General features: G+C 44.9%; 1 protein-coding gene across 1 annotated transcript in view; it reads right to left on the bottom strand.

The window, feature by feature from the left end:
• The window catches only part of IPMK (inositol polyphosphate multikinase), a 117,514-nt gene extending 95,707 nt beyond the window's left edge, over positions 1-21,807 (bottom strand). The window contains exon 1 of the mRNA XM_086921937.1: positions 21,006-21,807. Within this exon, the coding sequence (XP_086778063.1) occupies positions 21,006-21,162 (157 nt within the window). The 5' untranslated portion in view covers positions 21,163-21,807. The remainder of the gene's footprint in view (positions 1-21,005) is intronic.
• Between the last annotated feature and the right edge of the window lie 5,974 nt (positions 21,808-27,781).

Raw genomic sequence — 27,781 nt, 5'->3', positions numbered from 1 at the left:
CTCAATTTTGCCCTTAATAAAAAAAACAATCTGGATATCAGAGATCCGAATAATTATCGCCCTATAGCGAGACTCCCCTTACCAACTAAATTATTAGAAAAGGTGATGAATCTCCAATTGAGCTCGTTCCTTATGGCTACTCTGGCACTGGACCGGTCACAACACGGTTTTAGAGCTAGACATAGCACAGAATCTGCGCTAATTAAAACAACGGAAGAGATCAAAGCAGTTACCAATGCTGGGGGCAGGGCCGCGTTGGTACTGTTTGACCTTTCCGCGGCCTTCGATACGGTGCACCACATGATAATGTTGGACCGTTTGAAGGCCTGTGGGGTACAAGGAAATGCATTTAACATCTTAAAGGCATTCCTTTCCAACAGAGTTCAGACTGTGGTGCTGGGCGAATTTGAATCTAAACCTTTCGCTCTACCCGGTGGGGTTCCGCAGGGTTCATCCTTAAGCCCCACTCTGTTCAATTTATATGTTAGCTCTCTGGCCCCAGTAATTCGGGCATTTGGCTTTGAACTTACCTCTTACCCTGACGACACCCAGATTGTGGTGCCACTGTTGCCAGGGAAGGAGGAAGGTGTAGCCAGGCAATTTCAGGATTGCATGCTGGCGGTGGGAAATTGGATGGCTGCAAACTGCCATAAATTGAATTCGGCCAAAACGGTAGTTATGGTTTTTGGCTCAAATGTCAACGTTTGGAGACCAAACTGGTGGCCTGAGCAGATGGGGAATGCCCCCACCCCTGTACCTAAAGTTAAGAACTTAGGGTTGCTGATCGATGACCAGCTTACCTTCCGACCGCAGGTTAATGCACTGTCTTTCTCCATTTCCTTTTTGCTCAAATCCATCCGAAAGATCCTGCCATTTATTCCAGAAAATGGGAAAAAAACAGTAGTCACCACGCTTTTATTATCTCAGCTGGATTATTGTATCAGTCTGTTTCTTAATGCCCAAAAGGGCATACTAAACAAATTGCAGGTCCTACAAAATGCTGCGGCTCGGCTTATTACGGGCCTCCCAAAGTATGCCCCCATTTCCCAGGAGCTAGCCAAACTTCACTGGCTCCCGGTGCGAAAGCGGATCTTGTTTAAAGCACTCTGCCTGGTGTTTAAGGCCTTGCGAGGCTTGGGCCATCATTTCTCCAACAGTATTTTTTCTGGTATCTCCAGACAAGGCACCTTAGATCTGCTAAAGCCAGGTGGATTGCAGTTCTTCGCATTAGGAAAGTGTGGTGGGGAGGCAGAAGCTTTGTGCTGGGAGCAGCCAACGCCTAGAATGCCGTACCCCCGGCTCTTAGAAGGAGGACAGATCTCATGGCCTTTAGGAGAGCTCTTAAGACCTGGCTGTTCACTAATTAAGCTTTAATCGATTGTGCCTATGGAGTTTTCAGAGCGCCAGGACACCCACAGGTAACAGAGCGCTGTACAAATGTCAAAAAAAAAAAAATATATATATATATATATATATATATATATATATATATATATATATATATATATATAAACCCTCAAACCACTTCCTGAGTTCTCCCAGCGGCAGTCAGGCGAGGAAAGAGACGCAGACCTCCGGAGTTTTTCAAGTGGGCAATATTTTATTCAGTGACCCAACACAACGCGTTTCAAGCCCGTAAGCCCTTGATCACGTGTCATATATATATATATATTCGCCTATGTGATGAGCAATCAAATCAGTCCTTACTGCACTCTGTTTTCTTCTGTAATTACTATCTACCCTATATTAGGAGATTGTTATCGTCTGTGTTCCATAGGTACAAGTTTACCAATTGTAAGGCTGTTCTGCTCTTTCTCCAGTGGCATAATCACTATGATACTTGCCACTCAGTTGTTTTTTTCAAATGTATCCTACGAATATGCCACCTTACTACGCATTCTTTTTCCCCGAAGGCAATTACAATGCAGTTGATACATTGACTGTGTTGTAACAAGGCATACCATTACTCCGCAAGTTGTCACAACGACTTGTTCTAGGGGGGGCACTTGATGTTGCAATAGTATAACTTACTATTCCAACTCCAGTATGTGTAACAGTAGGGAAGGTTTTGGATTTTGAATCCAACACCTTCTGAACACTCCGCAAGTCGTTGTTCTTAATTGTTGAGTAATGGTTTGCGTTGTAACAAGGCGGTCTATACAACTGCGTTGTTATTGCCTACGGGGCAAAGGATTTGTGGTAAACGATGTTTACCGTATCCTACCCCAAGAGAAGAGAATGTTATTTTACCTGATGGTATATTGTTCCCTACTGCCCTTTATGCCTTGGTTTTTTTTATTGTGCCTCTCCTTAACCGATTAATATAACATTGCATTTTTTAAGGTATAGCACTTTAAGAAGGTACCATATTGTGGTATGTTTCCAACATGTTTTAATATGATTATAATTATGTTTTCAATATTGCATAGCTTGTAATATGCATCTTTTATGATCTACCCGGTAAGATCGAATAAAGATTATTTAGTTGAATTACTAATGGCAGATTTTGTGCTAAAAAGACGAGGTAGGAGAGCTGCTAGCTAAGCTACTCTACCACCGGGACACTCTCACATTCTAATTGAATCCTGTTAAATCTAGCTTTCGCTAGATTAGACTACTGCAACAGTTGTCTGCTAATTAGTTTTAAAAAGTATGTGTCCCCATGTACTACTAAAGTGGTAATCGTTTTGAAGATTTTTAGGGGTGTGCCTCTATGCAGTGAGGTTAATTTAGCATTAATCCCACGTACATTACACAGGCTTCTCTGAGCATATAACTAAGGAGAAGCAGGAGTTTTTGCATGATTAGAGCTAATAATTATTGCATAGATTTTACACCCACTAACTCTAGCAATTTTAGACAAGTGTTAAAAGTTTAAATTGTTAACGGGGATGGTATGCACATGGGCATTGAAGTTGCAAAGATAATTGAAAAAACTGGACACAAGTCCTAAATAGCTCACAATGCAAATGAACATTTGTTAATTCGCAATTAATAGTCATCTAAACTTTGTAGAACATGAGGTATTTTACATGACCCCAATTTATTTCCACTTTTCATTAAAATACTTGCACAACTAAATAACCAAGTCTTCGGATGAGCAGGCTAACTTCTATAAAGAATTTATGAGTAAAACTGTATTGTAAGTAGACCTCACCTTTTTAGGTCTCGCTGGTGTTAGCAGCGCGAAGCGCTGCATCCAGCGAAAGACCTATTGTTGTGGACTTGCCGGGAATGTTGGACAGGGGATGTGCACACGCTTTTCATCAGCGATTTCACCTTGTGGACGCGCACGCCCAGCCCGGCGCCGTGCACATCTCCTGTTCAACATTCACAGCAAGTGAATAACACATACACACACACAGCCACCCTCACGCATGCACACACACACGCACGCAACAGCCACCAATATGGGGTACCACAGGGGGCATCATTGAGCCCGACATTATTTAATGTCTATGTATCCTCCCTGGCAACTATTGGTAAAAAGTGGGGCATCAACATTTTTTCATACGCAGGTGATACGCAACTAATGGTCACCCTTAATGGCGAAGAGGATGCCAAAAACAGGTTGCTCAACTGCCTCACCGAGTTATCCAACTGGATGCACAGTCACTGCCTGAAATTAAATGCCGAGAAATCGGAAATCCTCTTGTTCGGCGGATCCCAACAGCTCTGGACAACACCTGGTGGCCTAATACTCTTGGCACACCTCCCAATCCAACCCTGACTGCAAGAAATCTAGGAGTTCACATTGACAATACTCTGTCCATGAAAAATCATGTTACTACAATATGTGGCAAGGGCTTTGCAATATTAAAAATGCTAAGACGAGTTTTCCCATGGATCGCCATTGAATGCAGAAAGATACTAGTCCAGTCACTACTGATAAGTAGGCTGGACTATGGGAACTCACTGTTTGTCGGCATGGCAGACTGTCTATTCACAAAACTACACCTTGTCCAGAATGCGGCAGCAAAAGCAGTTTGCAACAGGAAAAAGTACGACTCTGCTAAGAGCTGTTTGAGAGCTTTACACTGGCTCCCAATGAGGCAAAGAGCATCTTTTAAAATGTTATGTATTACTCATAGAGCTCTGCATAAAACCGGCCCCAACATCCTAAAAAATAGGATCAAGTTTTATGCACCGAACCGGAACCTTCGCTCACAATTTACAGCAAAAGCTGCCACCACTCGAGTAAAGAGAGCCAGGATGGCCGGGTGTGCTTTTTCACACCTAGCCGCTAACATCTGGAATGATCTGCCAATAGATCTAAGGCTCACGGATTGCTACCTTACCTTTAGGAAAAAATTGAAAACTGTGCTGTTTCCCAAAACAGACTAAACTCTCCAGTTTCGGGTATCTGCTCACCGCACACTGTTACAATCTTAGCACCGTAATATCCTATTAGGATGAATGTTGCGCTTTAGAAGTATGATTACCATTAACACACTCGCGCATGCGCGCACACACACACACACACACACGCGCGCGCGCAGGCACACACACACACACACACACACGCGCAGGCACACACACACACACACGCTCCTCACCGCTGCTGTTGGGGACAATGATTCATGGAGCGCCGGGTCCTCAGCTCCAGATGGATGGGCGGGCGTGGGCGATGTGGCCAGGGGCTCCAGACCAGGGACAGGCTGACAACTTCCAGCCTGCTAACTTTCTGCTGCTCCGGCGGGACCTGCGGTGTGCTGTGGGAACGGCAGCTGCGGTGCACGGGCGGGGAAGGACGGCGGCTGCGCAGGATTCGTAGCCCCTGCCCTTCGGCCGCCTCCGGGACTCCGCCCTGCTAGCGCGCCATTGGCTGAGCAGCCCTCAGCACTGGCTCGTTTTTCCAGCTCTCCGGCGTGCCTCCGAGTGTGGTGACCCCGCGCCACCCGCACCGGTCAGGCCCAGTGTAAAGTGCAGCACTTGCGGTCTTCCCCGCTCACCTCATGTCTCCTGGGCCAGGTGCACCAACTTCTATCACTCGAGGGCAGCCGCTGAGCCTTTCCGCAGGCCAGCAGAGGCAGGCCTGCAGCGTTGCAGAGCCGGTGTCCACAGCTCTCTGCCGTGCACCCGGGTTCTATCAGAGGCACAACCCCCGCCAGGGGGATCTGCCGCACAGCCTCCGGCCAGCCGGGCTCCCGGTCAGCGCCACCTAAGTCATCCGTCGTCTGGCCTCCGGTCAGGAGGAAACGCCATGCCTCACCTTCAGGATTCTCGGGCGGGTGCCACATGCCTCTGCGTCAGCAACTCCAGGAGGCGAGCACAGCAACTCCGCCAAAATATGCCAACATAACCCCAATCAAGTCCACCAGCAGTCGCCGTTGTCGCTTCCCAGGCAGGGTCGCCTCAGGAAAGGCAGCCGTTCGAGCACAGGAACACAGGTAGGCCCATATTTCATAGTCTCCGTCTTTTGTCACTTTACATACTCCTAGCCACCCTCGGACCCCAGGGAGCCGCCACAGCTTTGCCTCAAACCCAGTATGGGGAGGCAGTCATTTTAGGCTTGAGTTCACAGCAGGATATTTATGGGGCTCAGTCGGAGCTCGTTCAAATGGTGTCCGCCATTTTAGCCATCCTGGCCATGCCCCCGTCCCCCCCTTCTCGACTTGTACTGAGATTCTAGTTTTAAGTTCATGCAGAACAAGAAGATGAAGACATGGCTAGTAGACTACAGCCTGTGCCATCCTGCGAACCGAGAGGACTCTCCCTGCCTCCTTTTTAGATATATTCTAAGCTAGTGCCATGTATATATATATTATGCAGCTTTTGTACTTTGCAAGTCAGTTTCCCTGAAAAGATTGCATACAATTTACAATGTTAGTTCTTCAAAGACAACAAATTGCTCTTTCCTATAAATCTATATACAATATTGAAACTGAACTGATATCTATGCTCCAATACCAAACCAAATTGTGTGATCCTGTGCTAATACTTTTTGGTCACTGTAATCAGTGGGCAATAGTAGTTAAAGCTTGTCCCCGGCCTGTTAAAATAGACTTGGCTGTTTGTGGCATTGGTTTACATTGCAGACAACAGATTACCTTGGTTCAGGGTAATTATGGGGTTTTAATGCGCGGTGAACCTGCCTGCATTGTCAAGAAAATCCTTTCAGTGACACACACACACCCTCACACACACACACCCTCACCCTCACACACACCCCCTTACTCTCACCCCCTCACCCTCACACCCCCTCACCCTCACACCCCCACACCCCCACACCCACTCACCCTCACACCCCCACACCCCCTCACCCTTTCACCATTTCACCCTTCCACCCTCACACACACCCTCACCCCCACAACCCTCACCCTCCCCCCTCACACCCCCACACTCACACCCTCACACTTTCACACCCTCACACTTTCACACCCTCACACTTTCACACCCTCACCCTCACAACCCTCTCATCCTCACCCTCCCACCCCCTCACACCCACACCCAACACCCACCCTCACCCTCTCACCCTCACACCCCCACCTCCCCACACCTTCACCTTCACACACTCATTACACTGCGCCCTCACACACTGCCCCCTCACACACTGCCCCCTCACACATTAGCCCCCACTCGTCGCCACCACAACATCACTCAGCGCCACCGCAGCATCAATCTGTGCAACCATTCAACAACTGATTCAAATATGTTCTCTTAATGTTTCAAGCTTTATTACAAATGTCACAAAAAAATGTTAATATTTCACTTCTGTATTTGGATTTTCTGCACAATAAAATACACTGAACATAATCTTCACAAAAAGTTATTTACAAAAGTTTAAGCTATTGCCATTATAAATAACAATAAGTATTAATTATTTTTTTTAAAACATTGTTATTTGTAATATCAATACATCTAACTCACGTAAATACAACACATATTGCATTACAAATGCTATAGGTGTCATATTTGAGAACGTTATAACTATTGGCATTGTAAATGACAAATCTATTCATTTTGCTATTTTCAAAACCAACACATAATATGTAAATGCAATTACAATCCAATATAATAAATAAATAAAATGTCATTTGCAATACCAATAGCTCAAACTTTCCTAATGCGAGACCTATTGCATTGCAAATGCTTGTTTACTTCGAGCTTTGAGATGGAACAACAGCTTCTCGCAAACGGATTAATTAAGAATTTTCAAAGTTCAATTTAGACGATAAAAAATTACTGGTATAACTCGTGAATGTGAAAGAAATTCCGGATAATACAATGGGTTGGATAAACTTGGTAACAAGCATGGCACTGCCAAAATAATGCCTGTATTGTGAGCAGCATAGAGTAAAGACAACAAAACAAGTCAATTGCTCATCTTGCGTAACAAAGATTTACAGATTACAAAAAACAAAAAAAACATTGGTTTACTTTTAGGAAGTGCTTAAACGCCTGGCTCTTTGATACAAAAATCATGGATGGAGCTTTATTCTTCTTTTTAGGCCTTGACTATACTTGTCGAAGACCTATTTTGGACAATATAAATATTTACAGAGGGCTTTAAGTAAGTCCACTGCTTAAACTGACTATCTTCCACTTCAATCTCATCTGCGTGCTTCTTATTCAATGGTTTTCTTTCTCTTTTTGTGGCTGTTCCTTTTCTCTAGCTTATTTTTTTTTACCATCCTTTTAATTGGATGAAGTGCATCTTTCCACTTCTTACATTTTGGGAACTGCTTTTTTCTTCTTCCTTCAGCACTATTTTCTTACTTTCTCCCTCGAGTGCTGCTTCCAAACCTAAATCTTTGCTCTACATGCTACCCCATGCCAAAGCTCATCTGTGTTTTTCCCTATTGTTCCTAGTTTTGCCCATTTTTAGGGCTCGCCTTTCCTATTCCGCAGGAATAGGAAAAGAGCCCTAATGCAGCTAAACCAAACTTCAGGCCCCAGAGGATTTTGAACAGTTCACGTGAATCACAATCACGTGACCTGCTCTCATGCACGAGCCTTCCCCCTGGCAGCCTTATTTGGCACATCAAAGGCTTCGCTGCCCCGCCCCACGCCGTCACTTATTCATGGCCGCAGGCCGTGCCTCCCTTCTACTTCCCCTGCTCTCTTCCCCCAGTGCTTGTTTGGTAAATGTTCCTCTTGCTCTGGTCCTGAGTTGCGTTTATGCTCCGTCTGCTATAAAGAATGCATGCACTCTGCGCTGCCTGTCATTAGAGATACTTGGAAACATGTCATCGCTCATTTCGGTAGATTGCCCTTGATTCAGCCAGCCAGTCCTGCTAAAATAGAGCTATGTGCTCTTTCTATCTGTTCTGGATCTTCCCAAACTCAGACTAGTGACCTTTGCTCTCCAACTAAAACGGATGTGCGTATATTGATCCCTTTACTCTTCAGCGATTACCCTGAATCGCCTTGCAGCCTGTTCTGCTCATAGCTTCTTTTGTGTGCAGATTTTATATAACGCGAACTCGACCCGCAGGTATTGGAGCGCTTCACATGAGCACCAGTTATGTTACACAAGGACTCTTTCATTGTGTGGTAGGCGCAGGGAGATAAAGTGATTTGATCAGAATCAAAGGATGCTGAGCCCACGCCGAGGCTCCAACTCAGTTCCCCAGCAGCATTTGGCACATCAAAGGCTTCGCTGCCCCGCCCCCGCCGTCACTTATTCACGGCCGCAGGCCTGCCCTCCTCTTGCTGTCTGTAGTTCCTTTCACCCCCGCCGTCGTCCTGCTGTCCGTGGTAACTCTCACTCATTGCTTCTGTTGCATATATGTTTAAACTTGCTGTTATATCGGCCCTTGTGTAGCACAAGCAATGGATTACAAATGCTATAGGTGTCACATTTCCACGAGTTAACACTATTAGCATTGTAAATGACAAAGTTATTAATTTCCAAAATTTCAAAACAAAAACATAAATAATAAATTTGTCATTTACAATACTAATCCCTCAAACTTTACTAATGCGAGCCCTATTGCATTGCAAATGCTTTTTTTGTTTACATCCCCCCCCTCCAACTGGTCCTCTGTTGCTGCACCCCGCTCATCAGCACTCATAACCACATACACACTTTGTTCCAAATTCTACATTCTTTCATTTTTAATGTTTTTTGTGCCCAGCAGCTGCAAATTACTACTGGTTCTGCTTCGACGTACTATTTTTAAATGTACTGTTCCAAAATGAGTGTCCACCACCTTGGAACAGTAAATTAAATCAAGGAACAAAATGGTTGCCATGTCATGAAGCATGTGTGGCAATACCCTGGTCACTATAGCTTCGTGGCACATTTGAGCATATACCCGATTGCACTTTTTATGCTGCTGCTATTATGCATCAGCAAACAAGCATCATTTTTCTTTTTTTGGCAACGTGAAGCAGCATCGCAGAAAAGTACTGGGAAAGCCAAAACATCAGGTAATGTAAAAGAAAGGCGCAACTTAATGGCTTTGCCAATGCTCGTTTGCTGATGCAGTCTGTTCTTCATCCAAGGTACCTCTTTTACCGTTAATGCTTGAGCATGAAGAGTACCCTTATACACAAATAAATATAGAGTATTATGCTGACCTATGTTGATTGACGAATTAGCAGTAAATAGACTTTCAACCATATTATTAATGAATTATATTCAATTGACCCAATTGCTTACAGTGAACTGGCGGCCAGTTCTCCAAAGTTCTCATACAGTATGCATTTACCACATTGGTTTGTAGCTTGTACAATTGTTATATAGTTGCTGTTGGGATAGGTTCACTGCAGCAGGCTTGGTATCAACATCCACGCCCCTATGTAGGCTAATTCAGATAGCCTGGCAATTTCCAAGCTATATGGATAAAAATAAAATGCTGTTCGTAACCTTTAGGTGAGCAGACTCCGAAATTATACTACAATGTTGAAGTATCTGCTAAAAGCGGATGTAGTCCCAATGTTGTTTTATTGTTATATTTTTAACAACTTTAGAAAACAGCAAGAAGTGTATGACTGCGATAGCAAACTATACGAAATGCCACAGGCATTATGGGCCAGATGTATCAAAGGGTTTCACCCATTCTGTATCAATGGGAAAATGTGTTCATACATATGGCCCTTTATGTATTAAAAACAATAACGTTACCTGGTCGGTTGCACCCTACTCCAGAAAGTGTAGTCACCAGAAGAGACAGGGTAAACTGTTATTTTAGGTACCTGGGCCAGCTACACACTGTAGTAGAATTGCAGACTTTCTAGACAACGACCTTTTATTAGAGCTACATTTACTGGAACAGTGAACAATATAAGAGAGAAAACTGATTTACCTAGACTTCTTCAGTTACAGGGAATACACAGGGAAATTGATGGCCAGCATCTTTTCTTTGGAGGATATAACAGGAGAACAATGAGCAATGTGGGTGATAGATCTTAAGTGTGAAATGGATCAGCGGTGAGGAGCAGGGAAGGATGAGGTTGAGGATGAGGAGCAGGGAAGGATGAGGTGGATAAAGGATGAGGATGAGCCTGAAAAAGGATTAGGATGATTATAAATGATGGTAAATAGAGAGGAGAATGAGCGAACGTTAAATTGTGTTGGTACGCGGAAAGAGTGTTAAGAGAAGGGTGGTAGAACAAAATAGAGAGGAGAGTGATGGGTGGGGAGCATGATGGAGACAGGAAGTTGATGGAACAGGTGAGACTAGATGGAGAAAGTAAGAAGGCAGAAAAATGCAAATCAAAATTTAGAAAAATCCTTTCAGTCTTGAGGCACTCATATGAGCTATTCATTTCCACTTTGTTCCCCTTAAAATACATTCAACCCTAAGGCCTAATATTGGCTGAAAACTAGTCACCAAATTACAATTCCAGTCATCATTCTCGCAATATGTGCTCTTGGCAAGCACAGTGGGCAGCTAAGGAAAGAAACAGGCTCAAATGTGTTCAGAGGTGTGGAATTTAATAAAATATCTACTTGTCCATGGGGCAGATTGCTTCATAAATATACTTATCCTGTAACAAATTACACATGTCCCTTTGGTGCCATGTATGCAGCAACAAATTATGACAGCAATCTCATTATTAAAGAGCTCTGATATAGTGTCCCTGATTATGCAGGGGCTCATACCATAGTAGTGTTTGAATAGTTGCAATCCCTTTATGTTGCCACGTTTCGCAGATTCACATACTGGGGCTGAAGGTTGCAGTAAGCAATAGTTCCAGGGTTAGAATGCCCTTTTGAGTCTGTGCAAACCTACTAACTTGTATGTTTTAAGAGTTTGCAATAACTCTTCTCTAATCTTTACCCATACTGAGAAATGTTGGAAATTTACTCCTGACAATGGTAGACATAAACCTTCTTCCAGAGTTGGTAAAAAATTGGTTGGAGGTAAAGTGAGCTTGCAAACACTCCGATTTTCGCATGAGCAATCCTACACATGGATATTTGCTCATGCTAAAATGCAGTTCACAAATATTTTCTAGGCGTACTATTTCTTGTACTACATCTGGACATTCTTGGGAATTCACGAAAGCTGTATAGATGCACTTAATGCAAGAACATATGCCATGGGTGCACTTTTGAGATGTTCTTTAGTAATTGGGCCCTAATTTGGTCTTGCGTTGCCCATGAACTTTTCCATTTATTAAAATTCTGTCTCTCGCTGTATCGGTTGACTTCACTGTCAGTGACAGCATTCTGCTCTTTCACAAGGAGCATATCGGTACACAAAGTAGTTTTGTTCAGTGCCAGTAACTACTGTGGCAATGTGTGATTTTTGAGAACAAAAACAAATTTTGCTTTTGCCAATGTTTGTTATAATGGTGAGGGCCCGGCAGCTCCCACACCAATAAGGTTTTACAAAAACCATGCCAAAACAATTCACACATTGACAAAACTAAAAAGCTGACCACCAATTTCAGACCCACTGGCTTTGCCAAATGATTGTTTATTTGTGTTTCTCATAATCTTATTAAAACTGGTTACACTGATTTTCCATTATGAATATTTTGGGGAAATACTAGAATGCATCAACACATGATGCTGCATAAACATGGTACCTGAAATTTTACAGTAGTTTAGCTAAATGTTTTTTTTCCTGCTTTCATGTTTTTTATGAACATTTTATTTTGAAAGCAAAGAATCATCAACTTTGCTTTCAAGATATGCAAATATTTGCATCAAATCAGAGAGCATTCTGGGAGCATTATACATAGCCTCATATTACTAAACTTTGAAAACGTGTGTACACATTTTTATACTGGAACCCCTGTCAGTAGTGCAGTCAGAGCTTACAACATTTAATTAGAGCGCTCACCCTAATAATAATGGTTTTCAATTAATGACCCATCAATTCAAATTTGAACAGCATTAACATATGGACAAAAATATTACCTTAACTGCAGACAGTGCCCTTCCCTGCTGTGCGGGTGGTCCCTTAATTGAAAGACTTGGCTCCTGCAACGCACCTAATTTCCTGGTATTTTCTGCACATGCTCAGGTCTTTCACAGCCCCTCAGCATTGTCAGCGTCATTTGAATACCGCTGACCACTACAGCCAAGTGACTGGATGACGTCAGTTTGCACGCCATGTTACGGCGGGCATATAGGATAGGTCAATTTGTTATTTCTGTGCAGCTATCTTCACATTGTCCACACTAAGAATATTTTAACGCGTGAAACAATGATCCTTCCTGTTCTGACCACAGTGTTTTAGCCTGCCCTGGCTTTACTTCTGATAAGTATAAACAATTGGATTTCCACACAGCTACTAGGGAGCATCACACTTTATAATATTCATTGGTATGTTAAATCAAAATATGGCTTCAAATTAACAAAATTGTTGAGTTGAATCATTTTTTACCATTCCCTGGGAAATCAAAGACACCATGGAAAATGTGGTTCTGTTTGTTTGAAAAATAATTTGTGGCTATTGATGTTGAAGAATATTCCCCTAGAAGGAATTTAGCCATTCTTTTTAGTTATTTGGGCAGTGAGGGGCAGCAAATATACGACAATCTTCCAGTACTGATATTTCTACAGGAGATGGTGATGGATTGAATGTATATACAGACGCTTATGGGTTTGGTTGGGGTGCACGTAATGAAAAGCCATTGGCTGATGTATGTTGATAAATGTGAAGCTCTCTGATAAGAAAACTTGAATAAAGAAGATAATTCTTGCATACAAACATTATTCTCTTTGGACTTCTTTTCATTATGTGCACCCCCAACCAAACCCATAAACATTCTAGTGATCTGGAGATCTGTTGCGTCATTCAGCAGCTGACGCAGAGGTTGTTTGCACGAAATTCCACAATTACCGTTGAACTGGGACTAAGGTGCGGTATCTGAAGACCCGCTGCTGCTTTTTGCTCTTGGTGGATAAAAAAGTATATACAGACGCTGTACAAAGGCTTAACAAGAAACTTTTAGAAAAACCAAGTGTCCTGCTTGAGAGATCGAATTATCTCAAAAGGAAGCAAGATTCTGACGAGTCACTTGAAGAGTATATCTCTGCCTTAAGGAACTTAGGAGCAAACTGTAAGTTAGGATCTGCTTTAGATATATATTTAAAAGACCAATTTGTGTATGGTTGTACTTTGAAAAAGCTACAAGAAAGTATTTTAAGTTGCAGAGACCCTTCACTTGCAGAAGTCATTGATATGGCAAAAAGTATAGCGAGATCCATAACTTCTTCGAAATGTATTTCAGTTTATGGTGCTATTACTTACTTAGTTGATTCAATTCATGAAGATTTCTCAGTTAATGCAGTAACTTTTAAAAGCAAGAGTTTTAAATCTTTTCATAAAAAACCTGCTACAAAATGTTTTAGATATGGCTCAAAGACACATCTAGGTAACAGTCCTATTTGTCCAGCTTTGGGTAAATAAATGCATGAAATGTAATAAGACTGGTCATTTTCAGCCTGTGTGTAGAGGTAAAAGTGTCTTTCAAGTTAGTAATGTACAAACAAAGGAGTGTAATGATACAGGAAATGTAGGCAATGGTGTTTGTTTACAGAGTGATTTCCAGAAACTGATTTTAACCGTTTATGCAGATGTGTCTTCATAGCCAGAAAGCCAAAGGTCCCTTTTGTCAAGTTACCTTGGGTAAGCTTGACATTGACATGTTGACTGATTCTGGAGCCCCAGTGACCAGAATATCTGACCAAAGGTTCAGCTACCCAATTTGTTTTTGTTATATTCACCCTGCTCGCTCTGTCTCAGCTTATGTCGCGCGCTGAGCTTGTGCTTCCTGACTCTGTGACATGTCCAGTGTTCGGTCCAACGGCGGTTAGTTGCCCGTTTGGTCCCGATCTTGATGGTTGGGTTTTCTACGTCTTTGCTCAATAAAAGACCCTAACCTACACGACGCTGGTGTGCCGCCTGTCTTCTTTTATAACATTTTGGCGACAGTCGAAGGCGGAGGGTAACGTGAGAAGGCAAAGACAGAGTTTAACGAAGAGACGACGCAAGAAAGAAAACCCGACCAAGGGAAATACCCGCAGACCAGAGAAGGCGGATTGAAATTAAAACGAGTAACGTAAGCCTCAAGAGAAGGTATGTTGAGAAATCACTCACCGTGAAGGGAACTGTCTTCGTATGAGGCGTGACGGAGCCTTAACTGTTGATCTTCAGCCCGTCAACGCAGGCAACAGCGCCCCCATGGTGCCATTGCTCTTAAAGGGGAAATTATTGTAAAACGGAAAGGCAGTACCAGTGAGCCCCACCACTGGGGGGGGAACAACTTAAAAGGGAAACGCACTCGAGCAAAGGAAGTGCATTTAAAACAGACACGAGCATAATTTTTAATTTTGTTTGTTTAAGGGAGGGTGTGGGGTTACATGGCCTGTTTTACCTGGCCCTGCATTCTCAAGAGAAAGAAGTGTATTCAATACTGTATTGTTTTTCTTTGTGTCTCACCTGTTCCCTTGCAAAAGGTTGCTATAAGCTTTTGTCCAATTTGTTCTGTTGCATTCTCTTCATTCTCTGTTTAAGGAAAAGAGATGTGTTATATTCACCCTGCTCGCTCTGTGTCTCAGCTTATGTCGCGCGCTGAGCTCGTGCTTCCTGACTCTGTGACATGTCCAGTGTTCGGTCCAACGGCGGTTAGTTGCCCGTTTGGTCCCGATCTTGATGGTTGGGTTTTCTACGTCTTTGCTCAATAAAAGACCCTAACCTACACGACGCTGGTGTGCCGCCTGTCTTCTTTTATAACAGTTTTTCTATGCTTGTTGAGGGCACTAGCTGACACTGGACCTTCCACTTTTATTTAGTGGTAAAGAGTGCCCCATTGATCGATTGATCACCCTCCCCTCCTTTGAATACAACTTTTCTCAAAACACTGGTCGACAAATGTCACTCTCCAACATATCGACATTATCCCCAAGGCACAGTGACAAGGAAATTTACATTTTGGAATACTTTTTGAGAACTTAACTTGTTTGGGTAGACAGGTCTACACCAATGTTTATGGAGCTTTCAAAGGTTAGAAGGTAGTGCTTTGGTAGGATTTAACCAAACTGGGTCTTAAGCTGGTACTTGTCTTAGATAATCCTGTTCAGCTGAATGATGCAAGTGTGGCATTTGTGACAAATTCTGAAGATGAAGACTTACAAAATGTTCTAGCGACTTTCCCTGAAATTTTTGTTGGCAAAATTGGAAAATAACCAAATTTGAACATTTAATTAAATTGAAACCCAATGCTATTCCCATTGCTCATAAACCAAGAGCAATACCCTTTTCAGTGTGAGAGAAGACCTAAAACATGTTCTGGATAAATTGGTAAATGAAGGGATTATTTAGTCTACCATTGTTGTCGTTCGCAAGAGGAGTGGAGACAATAGTTTGTGTGAGGACTTACACACACTTAACAAAAACACATTCGCGGATTGTCACCCCTACCCAAAATCCAAGACTTGTTAGCTGGTATCGGTGGCTCTAAATAGGTTAGCCTCTTGGATATATAGTCAGCTTACCATCAAATCCCATTAATACCTGATTCTACAAACTTAACCACTTTGGTTACTCCATTTGGAGCTTATAAATTCATGAGGTTACAGTTTGGTGTAGCTTCTGCGGCCAATGTGTTTCAGAAATTCATGCATCATATACTTGGGGTCATGTACAGGCATATCAAGATGATGTGTTGATTTTTTCCAAAACAAAATCGGATCATTTGACCACACCTAAAAAGGTTTTGAACATCTTTAACAATGTTGGTGTTACTATAGAACTGGACAAATGCAAATTCTTCACGCAAAGTCTTGATTACCTAGGTCATACTATTTCTGCTTTAGGTATTTGGCCAAAATTTTCTTTAACACAAGCTATTTCTCATATTCCAATCCCATGGATAAGGACACCTTAAAGTCATTCTTTGGCATGACAAAGTATTACTCAATTTTCATAGCAGGGTATGCTCAAGTTGTCCAGCCTTTACGCTCTTTGCTTAACCCCTTAATTGCTGCAGTCGGCCAATGGCCGATGGCAGCACTACCTGACCAGTGCTGTCGTCGGCCATTGGCCGACGGCACCCCACCCGCGCATGGAAACGCCCGCACCACAGCAGAATTACCGCCGCGGTTAACGGGTTAAAAAGAGGTCTACCTTCATATGGGTCAAAGAAGCAGACAATGCATTTCAGCAGGTTAAGAATTCAATTATCAATCATCCTGCGCTATCCTCATTTTCTCCTGGTCAGGAGTGTTTTTTAACAGTTGACACCAGTAAACATGGGTTAGGTGCTGTTTTGTGTCAGTGGGATAGTGGCAAAGAACACACAATGGAGTTTTATTCTAGAGCCCAAAGTGAAGCAGAAAGTCACTATAGTACCACAGAAAGGGAGGCTCTTGCTTGTTCATGAGTTGTCGAAAAGTTCAAGACCTATCAGAGGGGAACCGCTTTGGACATTTTTACAGATCATAAACCTTTGTTACATCTCCTAAATGGTAATAGCACAGGGAAAGCTTCAGCCAGGTTGGTATGCATTTCGTCTTGTTTACATGAATACAGTTTTGTGATAAAGTGCATTCCTGGTGGCCGTAATGTGAGGGCAGACTGCCTGTCAAGATTACTTTAAATCAGACCACTTTGGTTGAAAGACAGGATGAAATTGCGCATATGATAGCTTAGTTGAGGACATGTTTGGTTCTCAAGGATTTTTTTTTTCTTATGGGGACTGCCTTGATGGTGGTAGAAAAGATGAAGTACTTCAATCTGCTAAAAATATGGATATGAGTGGCTGGCCCAAGGAATGGTCGTTCCCAGCACCGTTAAAATCTTTTGCGCAAATTTCAGATTAGTTATCTATAGTTAGGAACATACTCATATGGTGTGATCTGTCTGTCCCTCTGCTTCCTTTGCGATTTAAACTTTTTTAGGATGCTTATGACTGGGACATTTAGGAATCGGGTGTACCTGCAGGAAGCTGAAGGAGCATTTTTGGAGGCCTGACAAGGATGTGTCTCAGTGGATAAAAAAAATTTCAAACGTGCCTTGTTTCTGACAAGCATTGGAAACCCATCAAGACACATTTACATAGTGTGCCAATTCCTGAGGGAGCTTGGTCCAAGCTTGTGCTAGATTTTGGGGGTCCCTTTGAGCTGTTACCCAGTAATAAGAAGTATATCATGGTGTTGATAGACTATTACTCCAAGCGGGTAGAGTTTGAGTTTACTTCCTCTCCGAACACCTTGTCTGTAATTAGTTTTTTTGTCAAGAATTTTTACATCGGAGTGTTGCCCTCAAGAATTGGTTACAGACAATGGCATGCATTTTGCTTCATGCAAAATGAAGGATTTTCTTCTAAGTCATCAAATCAAACATCTTAGAGTTGCAATGTATTCCCCTTCCTCAAATGGTCTTGTTGAAAGAATGAAAAGATTTGGGAAGGAGGGGAAAACAATCTGCCTTGACTTGCAATGTACCGGTTTATTACTTCTTACGTAAGAAAATCTGGTCATATGTAACCATTCCACATTCCACCACTGGAATTTCTCCTTTTAGATCAATTAAGAAAAGAGATCCTAAAGGGAATATGTGTGCGGGTTGGTTAAAAGAATTGAAAAATCAAAGTATTCCATGTTTTTCTTGTAATAAGCAGAAGATGAGAGACAATGTTTTAGTTCAGCAAAATCTACAGAAACAACATGTTGACACAAATGTAAAACAGGGTTTTATGGTCATTGATTGGGTCATGGTCAAAAACCCCATCAGGGTCAAGAAGGGTGTGTTATGGTACTCCTTACCTATACAGGTGTTGAAAGCTGCTAAAGGGTCACTCTTTTTGGATTAGAAGGGGTGGTGTAATATTAGAGCAATTGTTAAGATGCTCCTGAACAGGCAGTCAAGATTCTGTCAGGTATAAGTTCTACCGAAGATGATATAGATAGCTGAGCTTATTTCATGTCTGAGTTATTGCCTGACAATGGGACAGGTATTTCTGACTCCAATTTAGGCAATTTGGCTGCTTCTCAAGTGGCAGATTCAAATCCCCCTGTTGAAATTGAAGACCAAGAGGAGAATTCTCTGCAGCAAGGAGAACTGCATGAGAATGCACAGCCTGGAGCTTCCAGGTCATCATGTAATTGTTCGTTGCCTATCAGGTTTAGGGATTTTTTTGTGTATTAAGGTTTCTACTGTCATGGGGAGAAGAAATACTGTTCTTATAAAATCCACCGTTAGTATTTCGTTTATGCTTATATATTTTGTGTGTCACACTACTTGTTCTTGAAGTTTGTTTTCGTGGAAGGCACCCGCCATTAATAATATATTTGAACATGCGCCTCGTGTCACAGTTCCTTCTCAACGAGATCAGAATGCAACTGCAGCCAGTTGTAGTTTGATCTTTTTTGAGTTGGGATGCACTCCTGTGTTTTAACAAGTACTGTCTTTTTGGTGAAGCCACACCTTAACAGTTGTCCAGACTCATAGCCCCCGATCAAGTAGGGCGCACCCCTACAACATCCCATAAAGTGCAGTCTAACCCCCCTAGTACTCCGTAAAGTGTGGTGCAACTTCAGGGCACCTGGGAAAGTGCAAAGCAGCCCCACAGCATCCAGGAAAGCATGGAGCAACCTCACAACATCCAGGAGAGCACAGGATCACCCGTAAAAGTGTGGCACAACACCACAGCATCCGAGAAAGCAGGGCACAAGATGACAGCTTCCAGAAAAGTGCAGCACAACCCCACATCGCCCTGAACAGAATGGCACAACTTCACAGCATCTGGTAAATTGCAGAGCAATCGCACAGCATCCAGGAATGCGCAGAGCAACCCTACTTCATTCAAGACATCACAGAGCAAGCCACAGTGTCGGGGATAGTGCAGGGCAACCCCACAGCGTCCCGGAACACCCCGCAGTGCTTGGGAAAGCGAAGAGCAACCGTGCAGCGCCCGGGACAGTGTAGAGCAACCCCGTAGCACCCGAAAAAGAGCAGAGCAACCCCGCAGGGGCCAGAGAAGCGCAGTGCAACCCCGCAGCGGCCAGAGAAGCGCAGAGCAACCCCGCAGCGGCCAGAGAAGCGCAGAGCAACCCCGCAGCGGCCAGCGAAGCGCAGAGCAACCCCGCAGCGGCCAGCGAAGCGCAGAGCAACCCCGCAGCGGCCAGCGAAGCGCAGAGCAACCCCGCAGCGGCCAGCGAAGCGCAGAGCAACCCCGCAGCGGCCAGAGAAGCGCAGAGCAACACCGCAGTGGCCAGAGAAGCGCAGAGCAACACCGCAGTGGCCAGAGAAGCGCAGAGCAACCCCGCAGCGCCCAGAAAAGAGCAGAGCAACCCCGCAGCGCCCAGAAAAGAGCAGAGCAACCCCGCAGCGCCCAGAAAAGAGCAGAGCAACCCCGCAGCGCCCAGAAAAGAGCAGAGCAACCCCGCAGTGCCCAGAAAAGAGCAGAGCAACCCTGCAGTGCCCAGAAAAGTGCAGAGCAACCCCGCAGCGTCTGGGAAGGGGCAGAGCAACCCCGCATCGTCTGGGAAGGCGTAGAGAAACCCCGCATCGTCTGGGAAGGCGCAGAGCAACCCAGAAGCATCCAAGAAAGCGAAACGCAAGACCACCGCGTCTGGGAAGGCATTGCACAACCCTACAGTGTCAAGAAAACACCTGCCAAGACCTACAGGGTAAGGTGAGACGTAGCACAGCCCAAGAATAGTAGGTAAGGAGCGGAGCAACCCAACAGAGATAGTTGAACAGCGTCAGGTGAAGCAAGACACAATGGCATAGCAACCAGTGAAGTAAGGAACAATCTAACAGTATCCAGTTAAGCAAATTACCCAACCCAACAACCTACGGTGAAGCGAGGCACAATCCCACGTCTTGCAGTCAAGCACTGTACAACCCAACAGCATCTAGTGAGATGAGACGCAACTCCCCACAGCTTCCAGAAAAAGACAGCAACCACTGACATGTGTTGTAAGTAAGTTGCAGCCGTTTTCTTAAAATAAAGGTAATTTATTCAGAGAAGGGACAACAGACAACTCAACGCCTGCTGGCCAAGTACAAACTGACTCTCACAAGGTTCTAAGATGAGTCAGAGCCATCAGCGTTCTGGAATAGGTGCATATGACAGATTTAAGGATCATATAGTGAACAGTAGTACAAGCAGTATACAACACATCTTCCCTCATTACAAAGAGAAAGAAATACATAATATTAGCCAAGGTTCTAAGATGAGTCAGAACCATCAGCATTCTGGAATAGGTGCACATGACAGAGATTTAAGGATCATAGAGTTAGCAGTAGTACAAGCAGTATACAACATGCAGCATCACACACTGCCATATGAGCTGGAGCGTACGTCTACAGCTTTCAATGATCAGCAGCAGCATACCTGCACTCCATTCAGTTGTCAGAAGCACACTCCTATTGCGTCCAATGCGATTCAACAGTCTCCACTCTACCTGTCAAGCTGATGGATGCCACATCGGAGCCCTAGCGTTGTCAGGTGTTCCACAACACACCTTCTCAAACACTGTTGACACTAGCGCACTCATAAACTCCTACGACCTGCGCAGTGTGTACTGTGCTGCAGGTGTCCCAATATAGTAGCATGCAACCGTGCAAGGAAGGTGGACGACCACTTACCTACTCGGTCCTTCCCATACATGTGCCCGGCCACCTGGTGTGAGAGCGGGACACAGCCGTTAATCACCCTCTGCTTCCTATTGCCACAGCCAGCATCGCACTCCACCTGTGGCGGGGGGCTCCTGCTGCTGCGAGGCCCCGCTTCCTCGGTATCCATGCTGTCCTGATGTCCCGGACCTGCACGTCTGACAGGGGAGGCGCCGCCCTCAAGGTATCTCCAGCCTACGCGCTCGTGGCTGCAGGGGTAGTGTAAGGTCCATGTCGTCCCAACCCTCCTCCTACACGGGGAGGGGTCCTGGTTCAGCCCCACCCCGCCTCCCCAATGGGACAGAGAGGGGGACACGAAGTAGGGCCTGGCGGCGTCAGAAACCAGCGACTCCCTCCCATGCACGCGTCTACCGAGTACAGAGACGTCACGCTGCGCGCACACAGTCTATCCCAGCGAAGCCCACGCACGAAGTGGGCTGGAGTTTTCACAGTTCAACCTCCCCATCTGTCATCTCCCCTTCAGTCCATGGTGCGCCTGCGTCAAAATTTGGCGCTTGCGCGAAGGCATTGCCCGTGTGTTTACGCTTCCCGCTAGCTAGAAGTATGCCAAAGCTCAGAAACAAACATGTTTCCAAATGTCCGACCACTGGCGACAAATAGTAAATTATCCACTCCTCAAATATTTGGGGTGGTTTCTAAGGCTCTCTTTCGGGTTTGATGGTAAGCATAGAAATATAGGTACTTCCGGGTGGCATGATCGGACAGAAGACTTGGACACATTGGAGCTGCCAGGTAATGGAAACGAGGGCGTGTTGTTATTGGAGCTTGGACAGTTGTGATATATGGGAAGCGGTCGAAGTGCAAGGAAAAGTAGAGGAATTTGATTGGACAGCACTGGAGGTGGGGTCAGTGGGCGGAGTCATCGGCATGTTAAAAGAGGAAATATCCTTTAGGTTTTTGTCAGCTTTTCGTCCACATTTGAGACATGAGTAACCCTATAACTATACAACCACGAGGTCGATTCATGTCCTGGGTGGAATTATACCAATAAACTTATCAGTTCTTCTGAGTGGTATCGGATCCTTCTTATTACAACAATTAAAGGCTATGTCTAGTTTACCAATTCATAGCTGGCAGGTTTTCACTGTGTTTATAAGTGACATTTCCGTGTCTTTGGTGTGATTAACATGTGCGGCATTTCAATGCCACTTACGTAACACTTTGAGTGACACTTCATCGTGAGCGGAGCAAAGCAGGACATCCGTTTACCTTGTTACATTTTACAAATTACAATTTGTATTCTGACTGTAATCATCTATGAGGAATCTCTAAACAGCTCCAATACTCCGGAAGTGTTTGTGCTATATCTGTAACATACATCCCTTTTCTAACAGGACCATATTGAACATTTTTGCTGCACCTCAGAAGCAATAAAAAAGTAATTACTTTATGATCCGAAAAGTGAATCAAGGGGTGACAGTTGTGAAGAAATGTACGGTGCTTAAACAAGCAAGGTATGGCATTCAGACCACTTTTTACAAAATAAGTTATTAGAGTGTATGTGTCATTTCACACATTGCAAGGTACGAAGTGGGCGGGATCGGGTGGGCACGGAGTGCCCCTGCTTTGTTAATATTATGCAATCCGTTCCCCTACGTTTCTGTTTTTAGTAATGCGTCCCAGGACGTCGGAAATGGCGAAAGCCTTTAGATAAGGTTCGGCCCTTCGCGCAAGAAATCATTGTCCACACCTTCTTTTAAGAGCAAGAAAGGCCACTTTTATTTTAGGACAGGTGCATCATCAATTTCATAAACACATCCATTATTTATTTATTTACATAATCCAACTCTACAGTGAGCCTACGAAACCTAAATCCCAAAACCCCGAACAAACTCCTGCCTACTACCCCTAGCCTACCCAACGCTACCCTTCAGGATGGCCAACCCGCTCCAGGCTGCCCACCCCCACTAACAAAAACCCGCCTCCAAAAGAACAAAGGCACCCATCCTAACAGTGGCAAACCTACCTAAACTAAACAGCGCCTAAAGCACTGCAAAATAAAAACCCATAAATAAATAAAAAGAAAAAGAAAAAGAAAAAGAGGGAGGGTGGGTGGGGCAAAACAACCTCCCTTCACGCCTCCCGCCACGCAGTTCCTAACCGCCCGCCTGACTTCCCCTTTTTACCCCCTCTGCTAATCAGCCCCCACCTGGCAATGCTCCTCGCGCGAACCTGCCCAGGAAGAGACCGGCTCGCGCCTGGCTCTCCCTGGGCCCCCCCTTGTGGCCGTTCGAGAATGGGCGGTGTGGACAGAGAAGGAAAATTACTCTGTCTCGCTTCCTTCTTACACAAGGAAGACAAGGACAGTGTCCGCTTTCGCTCTGCCCCTGGCAGCTGCCCCCATCTCTCTCGCGTCTTCCCCTTATTGCCTCTCTTTCTGTCTTAGTTGCTGAAGATCGTGACTTCAAAAACGGCTCTAAACCCTCTTTCCTTAATTTGTTCCCCTATGAAATGGATCCAAAAAAGAAAGAAGCCATTTTGCTGCAAATGTCTGTAAAGTATTGAAGACTCTTCTCAAAAAGAATTTACTAGTTGTTTATTTGTAGGCTGAAGATAAACTGCGGGTACCAAGGGCCCAGGAGCACGAAGACCAGTAGAGTTCAAAAAGGCCCAACAGAGATCCAAACTACAACATGAAGGAAACCAATAGCCTTACTGATACCAATTTACATAACAATAGACCTAACAGAGAAGAAATACTGACATAGCATGCCACAATGTCTTTTTCTGACATTTTTCTATTCCAAAGGGCAGCCTCAGGGCGGAGAGAAAAGAAGTTAAAAATAGGAAAAATAAATAAATAAAGCAAGTCAGAGTGGTCTCAAAGTGGGCAGATTGGTTTTATTCACACCAAAACACATTAGGGCCGCTTTACAGAGTTTGCCAGTGAAGTGCCACTTTTGTTTTGTCATCTTTCTTTAAACAACTGGGCATATTTACGAAGAAGTGAGAGAGTACAGCGTTTGCCTTCTTGCCTTAACGCCACGCTCCGCCACTTCTGAAATGCAGGACTGCACCAAATTTACAACAATATGGTGCAGCCCTGCAACCCCTGTGCTGGTGATAATTTCAACGTAGTCACTCTTGCACCATAGTGCAAGGATGCGTGTGTTGTGGCGGAATGATTCTTTATGTGCAGGAAGGCATCCCTTCCTCCACATAAACAATCTTAAATGGCGATTTGTAACTTCTATGTGTGCCGCTAGACTGTAGAAGCCATAGTGTCTTAGCACCAGCAGGTGGACCCTACCAGTGGCAAGTGTGGGTTAACCTTGAAGGCCTGTCCAGCTCAATCCCTGCTGAAAATCACCTTCAGTCTTGTGGGCAGGCTTACAAAGCAACACACCTCAGAGTGACAGTGACTCTGTCACTGAGGTCACAGGACACTTGAAGTCAGTCCGCCTCACCCATAGGGACCTCAATTGGCCTTGTTTCAGCAGTACTTGTGCAACTCACCAGGAACTGGCAATGCAAGATTTGCACGCACACCATATTAGGTTTGCAAATTTCACAGCCTCTCTGCCCCATGTTCAAGCAATTTTAACATGTGCTGCCTGCTTTGGGGCCAGTAGAATTATGCAGCATGAAAGAACAACATTATGCCACAGTGTTGACTAAATTATGCAGCAAACAAAAAGGTTGAAGCGTAATGCGGTATATATTCTGATACTTTATTATTTAGACATTTTTATACATACTAAAAGTCTCTGAAAATATTTTGCCTCATTAGTACCAGTGTAACAGTCCAATGCAGCAGTGAGAAAGGTTACCAGTCAACATTTGCAAAGGACCCTCAACTTCGCAGCAACACAGGTCACATTTTTTAGTAACTTTTGATCCATTTTAGCTACAAACAATTTATTAGTTAAAATCATCAGATTATGCAGCAGATGATGTATAATGTGGCAAATATGGCAGAGCCATAATTAGGTGGAAAACATTTGCAAACTGGGATATTTTGTCATTCATGTTTGAACTGCTCTTGTAGAAAAAAAGGAAGGAGAAGTGCAGAAGACAGAAACTCCATGGCTCTGAGAGAAATGGCTTGTGCTTCCACTTTTAAGCGCATTGGGGACATTCTGTGATTGGAAGCGTATCCCACTTATTGAATGTATTTTAATGTCAATAACTCATATTAAACCTTAAATAAATGTGTATCTGTTGGTTGAATTAAATAATGTAATATGTTGTAACTGAGGTGCCAGGTTTTTAGGAACACGGTGGTGCCAGGGGATAACACTCGAAGACCTCTGAGTTCTCCTTGTTCCGGACCACAGAAACACAGAGTCTTCTAGGTGAAGTCAGAGATCGAGTTTTATTGGCTGCAACCAAGTAACAAGTGTCCTAGTAAGTACAACTGCAAAAACAACAAGTGATGGACCGAATGTGGATCAATGTCACACATTCCCCAGTCAAAAGATCTGGGCCCAAATCCATCGTTTTTTTGCACTCCACACCACCCTGGGTTAGACAATGGCGATATGCAAATCAGCTCTGACCCTGTTGCCCCATGGGAACAGTCCAGTACGAACTACTAAAGCCATGTCCTTCCCAGAACGTAATCAAGCATCCGAGGACCGGACCGGTTTCGAGGTAACACCTCTCATCAGCCCGGCTAGCTTGACTCCAAGTGGTGTGGAGTGCCTGGGACCCACGTCTGGGCATCCCCAGCGCACTTAGGGCGGCAATTGCAAAAACAACAAGTGATGGACCGAATGTGGATCAATGTCACACATTCCCCCAGTCAAAAGATCTGGGCCCAAATCCATCCTTTTTTTGCACTCCACACCACCCTGGGTTAGACAATGGCGATATGCAAATCAGCTCTGACCCTGTTGCCCCATGGGAACAGTCCAGTCCGAACTACAAAAGCCATGTCCTTCCCAGAACGGAATCAAGCATCCGAGGACCGGACCGGTTTCGAGGTAACACCTCTCATCAGCCCGGCTAGCTTGACTCCAAGTGGTGTGGAGTGCCTGGGACCCACGTCTGGGCATCCCCAGCGCACTTAGGGCGGCGTGGATCAATGTCACACATTCCCCCAGTCAAAAGATCTGGGCCCAAATCCATCGTTTTTTTGCACTCCACACCACCCGGGGTTAGACAATGGCGATATGCAAATCAGCTCTGACCCTGTTGCCCCATGGGAACAGTCCAGTCCGAACTACAAAAGCCATGTCCTTCCCAGAACGGAATCAAGCATCCGAGGACCGGACCGGTTTCGAGGTAACACCTCTCATCAGCCGGCTAGCTTGACTCCAAATGGTGTGGAGTGCCTGGGACCCACGTCTGGGCATCTCCAGCGCACTTAGGGCGGCAATTGCAAAAACAACAAGTGATGGACCGAATGTGGATCAATGTCACACATTCCCCCAGTCAAAAGATCTGGGCCCAAATCCATGGTTTTTTTGCACTCCACACCACCCTGGGTTAGACAATGGCGATATGCAAATCAGCTCTGACCCTGTTGCCCCATGGGAACAGTCCAGTCCGAACTACAAAAGCCATGTCCTTCCCAGAACGGAATCAAGCATCCGAGGACCGGACCGGTTTCGAGGTAACACCTCTCATCAGCCCGGCTAGCTTGACTCCAAGTGGTGTGGAGTGCCTGGGACCCACGTCTGGGCATCCCCAGCGCACTTAGGGCGGCAATTGCAAAAACAACAAGTGATGGACCGAATGTGGATCAATGTCACACATTTCCCCAGTCAAAAAAACGATGGATTTGGGCCCAGATCTTTGGACTGGGGTGAATGTGTGACATTGATCCACATTCGGTCCATCACCTGTTTTGTTTGCAAATACCGCCATAAGTGCGCTGGGGATGCTCAGACGTGGGTCCCAAGCACTCCACACCACTGGAGTCAAGCTAGCCGGGCTGATGAGAGGTGTTACCTCGAAACCGGTCCGGTCCTCGGATGCTTGATTCCGTTCTGGGAAGGACATGGCTTTTGTAGTTCGGACTGGACTGTTCCCATGGGGCACAGGGTCAGAGCTGATTTGCATATCGCCATTGTCTAACCCAGGGTGGTGTGGAGTGCAAAAAAACGATGGATTTGGGCCCAGATCTTTGGACTGGGGTGAATGTGTGACATTGATCCACATTCGGTCCATCACCTGTTTTGTTTGCAAATACCGCCATAAGTGCGCTGGGGATGCTCAGACGTGGGTCCCAGGCACTCCACACCACTGGAGTCAAGCTAGCCGGGCTGATGAGAGGTGTTACCTCGAAACCGGTCCGGTCCTCGGATGCTTGATTCCGTTCTGGGAAGGACATGGCTTTTGTAGTTCGTACTGGACTGTTCCCATGGGGCACAGGGTCAGAGCTGATTTGCATATTGCCATTGTCTAACCCAGGGTGGTGTGGAGTGCAAAAAAACGATGGATTTGGGCCCAGATCTTTGGACTGGGGTGAATGTGTGACATTGATCCACATTCGGTCCATCACCTGTTTTGTTTGCAAATACCGCCATAAGTGCGCTGGGGATGCTCAGACGTGGGTCCCAGGCACTCCACACCACTGGAGTCAAGCTAGCCGGGCTGATGAGAGGTGTTACCTCGAAACCGGTCCGGTCCTCGGATGCTTGATTCCGTTCTGGGAAGGACATGGCTTTTGTAGTTCGGACTGGACTGTTCCCATGGGGCACAGGGTCAGAGCTGATTTGCATATCGCCATTGTCTAACCCAGGGTGGTGTGGAGTGCAAAAAAACGATGGATTTGGGCCCAG

The sequence above is a fragment of the Lissotriton vulgaris genome, chromosome 5 (assembly GCF_964263255.1).
Source record: "Lissotriton vulgaris chromosome 5, aLisVul1.2, whole genome shotgun sequence".
In the NCBI taxonomy this organism is placed as follows: Eukaryota; Metazoa; Chordata; class Amphibia; order Caudata; family Salamandridae; genus Lissotriton; species Lissotriton vulgaris.
The sequence above is the reverse complement of the archived record's forward strand: the minus strand, read 5'-3'. Positions and strand labels throughout refer to the sequence as shown.